Here is a 9,223-nt window from a genome sequence, read left to right as displayed (position 1 = left end):
CCTTCCCAGGTTTGAGCAAGCTTCTCTGCAGCTACGTCTCGCATGTTTCCCACGACCTTTCTTAGCACCAATTTCCCGGCACTGAATTCCCTCCCCTTTACATCTTGGTTGTATCTTTGGGCTAGTTTCTGCTGATACTTGGCAAGCCGTATAGTTGCGACCTCCCTGCATTCTTCTAGCCAGTCCAAACGCTCCATCATCAGGTCGGCGTTCTGGGCGGGGTCAAACCCCGCGACCCGTGCACTGCATAAGCTCACCTCGGTTGGTATTACGGCCTCTGCCCCGTATGTCAGAGAGAAAGGGGTCTCGCCCGTGGATCATCTTGGGGTCGTATGGTAAGCCCATAATACATTAGGTAGCTCTTCAGCCCATCTCCCTTTTACCCCGTCCAACCTCCTCTTGAGCCCGTTCAAAATCGTCTTGTTCACAGCCTCGACTTGGCCGTTACTTTGTAGATAGGCCGTGGTTGAATACTTGTTCTTAATGCCGAGTTCACTGCAGAAGGCCCGGAAAGCTTTGCTATCGAACTGTAGCCCATTGTCTGTTATTAGTGAATTTGGTACCCCAAACCTTGTGACTATGTTTTTCCATACAAACTTTTTCATATCAATATCCCGGATGTTCGCTAAAGCCTCGGCTTTCGCCCATTTTGTGAAGTAATCTACAGCCACCAATATAAAATGACGATTACCTGTTGCTCGAGGAAATGGGCCGAGGATGTCAAGCCCCCATTGCGCGAATGGCCACGGGTTGCTGACGGGGTTCGGACGACCTGCTGGCTGGTGGATCAAAGGGGTGTACTTTTGACACTGTTCGCACCTCCGAACATATTCGGCTGCATCCTTCTGCATCTGTGGCCACCAAAACCCCTGGGTCATCACTCTGTGCGCTAATGATCATCCCCCAACATGGCCACCACACACACCGTCATGTAGCTCGGTCAGAAGTTCGCTTACTTTCTCGGGATGTAAGCATAAAAGGTAAGGGCCTGCGAAAGACCTTTGGTATAGTTTGTAATTCGAAGACAACCAATACCGGGGAGCTACTCGACGAATCTTTTTGGCCTCGTCTTCATCATTCGGAACTTTATCCTTGGCAAGGAAATCTATGATTGGGTTCATCCAGCACGAATTGGCCACAATTACCTTGGTAACCTCCACTCGGGCCTGGTCATGAATACTCTTCACACTGATGCTTGGCTCCCTTATAACCTCTATTTTGACTAGCCGTGGTGTATCCTCGGTAGCTGATGAAGCTAACGCGGCTAGTGAGTCGGCGTGTTTGTTTTGTGATCGACCTACCTGGGCCACCTTTATCGTTCCGAATTGACCGATCATCTGCTTAGCTACACTTAGATAGGCTTTCATCCAAGAGTCCCGAGCTTCGAAACTTCCTGTGATTTGATAAACAACCAGCCGAGAGTCTGAATAAATCTCAACGTCTTTTATGCCCAGATGCAATACGGCCCTTAAACCGGCCAGTAGGGCCTCGTACTCGGCTTCGTTGTTTGAGGCTCTAAAGCCTTATCTGAAGGAGTGTTCTAATCGTATGCCCTCCGGGGTGATTATGACAATACCAGCCCCGGCCCCCATAGCATTAGAAGCACCGTCCACAAATACATTCCACGGATGAATTTCTGCATTACAGATTACCTTCCTGTCATTTTTGGGTGTGAATTCTGCAATGAAATCTGCAAGAACCTATCCCTTTATCGAGCTTCTCGGTCGGTACCTTATGTCAAATGATCCCAACCGAGTCCCCCATTTGGCAATTCGGCCCGTGAAGTCTGATCTCTTTAACAGTGACTGCAATGGATACTCGGTGAGGACGAACACTGTATGCGCCTAAAAGTAATATGGCAACTTCCTAATGGCGTGTACTAGGGCTAAAACCAACTTCTGTAGGGGCAGGTACCTCGTCTTGGCATCTATTAAGGTTTTGCTTATGTAATATACTGGCATCTATACTACTTGGTCCTTTAGTAACACAGCACTTACGGCATGGTCGGTGACCGAGAGGTACATAAACAAATCCTCCCCGGGCTCCGGGGCCGTCAACATTGGCGCCTTTGCCAAGTATTCCTTCAGCACTTGAAAAGCCTCATCACATCCCTTGTCCCAATGAAACCCCTTCCATTTCTTCAGAAGTTGATAAAACGGCAGGTAGCGATCGGCGAATTTGGAGATGAATCGGTTTAGGGCGGCTAACATCCCGGTAAGCACTTGCATTTACTTGGGATTGCTTGGTGGTCTGAGACAGTTCACGGCCTCTATTTGGTCGGGGTTGGCCTCTATCCCCCGAGTAGAGATTAGATAACCCAAGAACTTGCCAGCCCCAACACCGAAAGTGCACTTCTCGGTGTTCAGGCGCAATTTATGCCGTCGGAGTATCTCAAATACTTCTCGGAGGTCTTCCGTATGTTGTGACTCTTTTCTGCTTTTTACCACCATGTCGTTAATGTATACTTCAATCGTGCACCCAATTTTTTCTCGGAACATCCTCGTCATCATCCGCTGGTACGTAGCTCCGGCGTTCTTCAATCCGAACGGCATGACCTCGTAGTGATAATTTGCACTTGGGGAGATAAATGCTATATTTTCTCAATCCTCGGGTGCCAAGGCAATCTAGTGGTAACCCTGGAAAGCATCCAAGAAGCTCATCCTCGGGTGCCCATACGTGGCGTCTACTAGTTGGTCAATCTTGGGCATCAGGAATGGATCCTTGGGACACGCCTTGTTCAAGTCTGTAAAGTCCACACAAACTCTCCATTTACCGTTCTTTTTCTTCACTACCACTGTATTCGCTAGCCATTCCGGGAAGAATATTTCTTTTATCACTCCGGCTTCCTTCAGCCGTTGGACCTCCAAGTTCACTGCATCAACATGTTCCTTTGATACTCTTCTCGGTTTTTGTTTTTTCAGGGGAAATGATGGGTCTACGTTAAGTTTGTGGACAATGAACTCGGGATTTACGCCGGGCACTTCATACGGGCTCCAGGCAAAAACGTCTACGTTCTTCAATACCTCCTCAACAACGTCCGCCCCCGTTTCCCTTCGGGGCTTCTGTAATTACTATAAAGTTTCCCTATCGGTCTGCTCTGCTTGTCCGAGCTGTTCACTTTTCCACCTGACCGCAGCGATAAGACACTACCTCGCCACTCGTTGGTTCCCTCTCACCTCGGCGACTCCATACTCAGTGGGAAATTTTACTTTCACGTGGAGGGTGTATGGAATAGCCTTCATTGCGTGAATCCATGGCCTCCCCAAGATTGCAGTATACGGTGAGAATGATCGGACTACTATGAAGGTCACCATAACTTCCTTGCCTTCCATGTCCACCAAGAGAGAGATTTGTCCCTCGGGAATCACGACTCTCCCGTCAAATGAGACCAGTGGTGTGTCGTATTTCGCCAAATCCTGACTCTTCAATCTGAGCCCTTCGAACAGGTCTGGGTACATGACGTCAGCCCCACTTCCTTGGTCTATCATCACCCTCTTCACCAGGAACCCACTTATCCGAGCTGTTACTACCAATGCATCATCATGAGGTTGGACTGTCCCTTCCAAATCCTCTTCTCCAAACGAGATGGTCAGCCGTTCAACTTTCTTCTTCTTCTGGGCTGAATCTCTTTCCGTGCAAGCCACTGTCAATACCCTTTTAGCTGCTGTCGTAATTCTTGGTGCAGTGTGGATGACTTCGATCACCCCCAGTGGTGGCGGGAGGGGGTTCCTTTTCTGTTGAACACCTTGGCCAGATTCTCAGTCAGTGGAGTCTACTACAAACTCTTTCAGATACCTTGCTTTTACTAGCTGCCCGAGATGATCTTTTAATACCCGACACTGCTTGATGGTGTGCCTTTTGTCTCTATGGTATGTGCAATACAGGTTTTGGTTCCTCCGAGATGGGTCACCCCCCATTTTGTTTGGCCACCTGAAGAATGATTCGTTCTTGATCCGATCTAAGATTTTGTGCACGGGCTCTTTGAACGCCACATTAACCCCTTCAATTTGCACCTCTGGTTCCTGCATCCTGAAGTCTTTTTTTGGCCTTGCCGGCATAACACCTTGCCGAGATCTCCCGAGTAATGGAGGTTTCCCCCTATTCTGCAGCCGATCATCCTCCAAGCGTTTATACTCCTCAATGCGTCTCATAAGTTGCCTCATATCCTCGGGAGGTCTTTTCGTCAATGACTCTCGTAATTCAGAATCTTCGGGGAGCCCCATCCTGAAGGTGCTTGCCACAATCTTTTCATTTCCTCCACCAATCTCGTTGTAGAGTTCCGAGTACCGGCTGACATAACTTCGAAGGGTTTCTCCGACCCTCATCTTTATGGAAAGTAGCGAGTCCACTAGCTGTGGCACTCGGCTGCATGTCACGAATCTACTGCTGAACTCTTGAATCAGCTCGGTGAAGTTACGAATGGAGCCTTTTCGTAACCTATTGAACCATCTCAGGGCCGTTGAGCCGAGATTGGAGGGGAATACCTTACACATCAACGCATCGTTGTGTGCATGGAAGGACATCATATGGATGTAATGACTGACATGCTCCACAGGGTCCGTCTTCCCATCATAGGAATTGAATGGTGGTCGTGTAAATCTACTCGGCATAGGTGCCCGTTCAATCTCGTCGGAGAACAGTGACCGGGCAGCCATCCGTAGGGCTCGACTCATGGTGTCCATGGTAGCATTGTGGGGCAGCCATTCCTCTGGCAATTCCGACCCTCGGTCATCGTACCCATGCGACCGTGAACGGTCCCGGTGATGACGTGTCTCTCGGGAGTGCCGGCGTGATTCTTGAGAGCGTGATCAGTTTTGGAATCGTTGTGTACTGGATTGACTGGAGCCCTCCTCGCCCCAATTTCTCCTTTGCCGTCAGTTGCGATCCCTTTCTCGGCGTCGACCCCTTGCTTCCAGTTCTAGATCCATTACCTGTCTACGCAACCGCTCCAGCTCTTGGTCTCTATTGTCATACTGCCTATGTGCCGAGACACCCAAAACCGTTCGGCGGGTCTGATCCGACCCTTCTCCCGATCCAAACCTTTCCTCTCCTCTGGGGTGCTCCCTATCCTCACGCCATTTTTGCCTTCTCTCCCTCCACGTCGATCCTCGAGAAGATCCTATGGAACTGCTCAGTGCACGCCCTCCTGAACGCTCCTCGGACATTTCCCTTGTTTGAGTCTCAGTCGAACCACAGCTTCGTAGGAGAGCCCCACGGTGGGCGCCAATTGTGCGTGCCAGAAATGAGACTGTTGTGCTCGAACTCACTTAGGCTCATAATTTATTTGTAGAGTGGGCTTCAAGATTTCCTACTTTAGGTCGTTCTCGGCATAGAGACTCAAAGTAATATTCCTTATTTTTTCCTCCACGACTGTTTTTTTCTCCTTTCTTCTGAACCCCCACCTCTTCCCAAACTTCTGCTATTTATAGCTTAAGTTAGTGGGGAGATTATGATTACAGCTATCGCTAGTGCAATTGAAGGTCCAATATTATCCGTTTTAAGTGGGTGTTTAGGTGGGAGTGGGATGCAACAATTATGGCCTTGGAACTTGGTTCCAGCTTAGTCAATGTTACTCGGTAATGCTGTTCCCGAGCATTTCATGATTTGCCCGAACAGGGTTCACATGTTTGTTCGGGAACGTTTATGCCGAACACTTCTCAGGATCCGAGGCCCAAAACTTGTTTTACATGAAGGAAGTTTCAAGAAGGGCTTAGGGCAATGGAGCTGTTCCATTGGGCCTTGGCCCATGGTCCATATGGGTCTTGGGATCTCGGTGCCGTACACCATAAAAGATTTTAGTGTGTCTTCCTCATCACCAATTGGTTTTGAGGTGAAATGGCACAGCTCACAGTCCGACACATATGTTAGCTATACATAAATATTTACTCACATGTGTGTGTGCATATATATATATATATATATATATATTGTTTGCAAAAATCTTTTCAAAAAAAATCAAAATGTCAAGTATTCTATTTCTTCATAAAAAGTTAACGTTTAAAATAAATTAAAATGAGGTACTCTCTTTGGATAGGCATTGTAGGATGCCTAACACCTTTCCCACACGTAACAAAACTTTCAAGTCCAAGATCTTTGGTTCAAGGACTTTTGGTTTACCTTAATTAATGAACCTTTAAAATTTGGTTTAGTTAATTAGGTAAATTAAAATAAATTAGACATCTAGGTGACCAATCACACCTAATACAAAACCAATGGTTGGTGGTGAATCCTAAAATAAAAGTAAGAAAAAGAGACTCACATACACACACCCCACTCTAGATACACAAGCACACAAGGGTCACGTTGCCAAGGATCCAATGTGCGACAAAACCCAGAAAAATTCAATTTTTGGGAGCCTCCACAATACCAAAAGAAATTAGGAAAATATAATGCATAATAACAATAATTAAAAGAATACAGACCATTTCATAGAAGAATAATATCTATCAAAAACATAAAAAATGATAAAATTATATATTTGTAAAAATGGAATAATGGAAATTATTTTTTGAAATTGTTTAATTTTTAGGGAGAACAAATTATCTAAAATAAAATTTAGAGAATAAATTATACAAATTCAGTATAATTTTGTCATAAGTTTTGATTATCATAATAATCTCTTTTAAGAGAATAAAGAATTTGAATAATTTATTTAAATAACTTGAAGGTATAATCAACCTCATGCAATTCATTTAAAAGTAATGATGTCAAAACAAATGAGTCACTGTCCTAAAGATTAAATTTGTATATTCATAGCCATAAGATTTAAAAATACTTTCACTTAAATTTAGTCAAACTGAAGTAGACTGAAATACTACGTTAATGTAACTCAACAAAAGTGTAACATATGATAAGATTTTAGATATTACGAGTTTGAGATCTATATTTTAAAAAAATAAATTTGGATTTAGAATATGTAATCTCAACCCAAACATTTCTTTTCTATCTTTGTAAGTGCACAAAAATGGACCGAAGTGGACCAAAATAGATCGAAGTGGTTCGAATGGACCGAATTGGACAGAATAGGACCGAATGGGAACAAGGAGGATTGAAGTGGACTGAAAAGGACAGAGTGGACCAATGTGGACCGAATAAGAATGAATGGACAGATTAGGACAAAGTGGACATAATAGACCGAATAGGACCAATGTCAACTAAATATGACCGAAGTTGACAAAATGGATTGAATAGGACCAATGTTGACCTAATAGAACCACAGTGGACATTATGGGACAAAGTGGACCGAATAGGACCCAAGTGGACTAAATAAGACTTTTGAATATTTATCATTTTTATTTCATTTTTATGGCTTATATTTCTAATTTCTAATGTCTATTTTGTTTGTATTTTTTTTTTTTTTTAACTCAAAACGAAAGACTTTAGCCCAAATATAAAAAAATCTCATACTTTTCAACCCAAAAAAGAATTTTTGAGCTAAACTTGAAAAGACAACCTACAAAAAGAATCAACTTAAGGCACAATTTGTCCAAAATGGACCGAAATGGATAGTGGACTGAACTGGACCAAAGTAGACCTAATTGGACCGAATAGCAATTATTTAATTTTTAGGGAGAACAAATTATTTTCAACAAATTTTAGAGAAAAAATTATAAATTATATTACAATTACAAAATAATTATTTATTTCCATGCATTGCATGGGTGTGCGACTAGTATACCTAATAACTCACACTCACAAAACAAACAACTCTCAACACCAAATCATGGATAATTTTTTAACCCCAAATAATCTACCAACTACTCTTTGAAGAAATCCACCATGTTCTTCTAGGAGGTTTTCACATCTCTCCACGTGGGAAGAACCTTAGGTAAAAGTCATCAAATCTTTTGCAACAATACATATTTATATGGCTTCAATTTGATTCCTTGATGAACAAAGAATACCCATTACTTCTTTGATAAGGAATACTTTTCCTTCATGACAAGGAGAATCATTGTCTTCTACATCAAGGAAACCTAAACCAAAACTAATTAAGAATTTGGGGCAATATTCTACAAATTTTGTTGCAATAAGCTATCATTTCAAAAAATTTGTTGCAATAGAGTACAAAAATAGTTGGTATCAAGTTTTTGTAACTATTCTTCATTTTAAATTTTTGCAGCAAATTTTACAATGTAATAAAGTATTAAAACTTCTATTGCAACCAAAAATTATAAGCTATCGCAACTAAATATTGTTGATGCTATGATTTGTCATTTTAAGTTACTATTGCAACAACTTTTAACTTATTTCACACCCCTTATATTTGGTTTTAAATTAAACATTTTCAAAAGTAATGCTACAAAAATAACATATTTCATAAATTATTTATAACAAATTGATGATAGGTCTTTATTGATTCTTAAGAGTGACATTACTTTATTATCTACCGTTGACAACATGCTACATCAAAAATTTTGAAATATTTGATGAGTTACTCATGTGAATTGGACCCAGTCTTACCCATTTGGTGAAATGCTACTATTTACAATATACATACATATATATATATATATATATTTATATATAACTTTTTGGATAGGAAGCTTGAAATTTTATTCAACTAGAGATGAAAACAGTACATCTTGAACTAGACAGGGCTTAATCATACAAGGGCTTTCCTTTCCTCAATCCAACTACATAATGAGTAGAGTACTAGCATCAGGTGTGCCAAATGCCAAATATTTGGCATTTGGCACACCAAATACCAAAAACCCCTCTCACATTAGATATTCCAAATGCAAATTTTTTTAGCATAGATGAATAGTACTGTTCCAAATTTGGAATGGTATAGAAGGAATGCTATTTTTGTTTCCATTTTTTTATTCTACTTTTTGTATAATTTTTTCTCTCTCTCCCATTTGGGTCTCTTCCTCTCTCACTTTATTCATCTCTCTCACCGCCGCCAACCTTACAAATTGTTGATCTCCCTGTCATTCTTTTGCCACTGTCCAGATGTCAGTCTCCGTTCTCTCGACATTGTCCAGATCTTGCTCCCATTCTCTCTCTCTCTCTCTCTCTCTCTCTCTCTCTCTTAAATGAACTTGCAACCTATCGGCGCCACCTCTATCTAGACGCCTCACCCCTTGTCGATCTGAGTGTCTAATTGGTGGGTGGCTATTTGTTTTTCCTCTGGTTGTGGTGAGTTTCAGGTGGTGATGGTGTTGTGTCTTTTTTTTTTCTTTTGTTCCTTCGGTGGTGGTGGGCTTATTTAATTTCCTTT

At 42.4% G+C, this 9,223-nt stretch overlaps 1 protein-coding gene across 1 annotated transcript; it reads right to left on the bottom strand.

Annotated features, from left to right (window-relative positions):
* Window positions 1-317: 317 nt before the first annotated feature.
* Window positions 318-2,450, bottom strand: LOC115990394. The gene is made up of 4 exons (XM_031114230.1): window positions 2,233-2,450; window positions 1,577-1,656; window positions 957-1,393; window positions 318-851 (listed from the first exon to the last, which is right to left on the bottom strand). The coding sequence occupies exons 1-4, from the start codon at window positions 2,448-2,450 to the stop codon at window positions 318-320; spliced, it is 1,269 nt and encodes a 422-aa protein (XP_030970090.1).
* Window positions 2,451-9,223: the final 6,773 nt, after the last annotated feature.

This window comes from Quercus lobata, chromosome 5 (assembly GCF_001633185.2).
Source record: "Quercus lobata isolate SW786 chromosome 5, ValleyOak3.0 Primary Assembly, whole genome shotgun sequence".
NCBI classification, from domain to species: Eukaryota; Viridiplantae; Streptophyta; class Magnoliopsida; order Fagales; family Fagaceae; genus Quercus; species Quercus lobata.
Note: the sequence above shows the minus strand (reverse complement) of the source record. Positions and strands in the feature narration are given on the sequence as shown.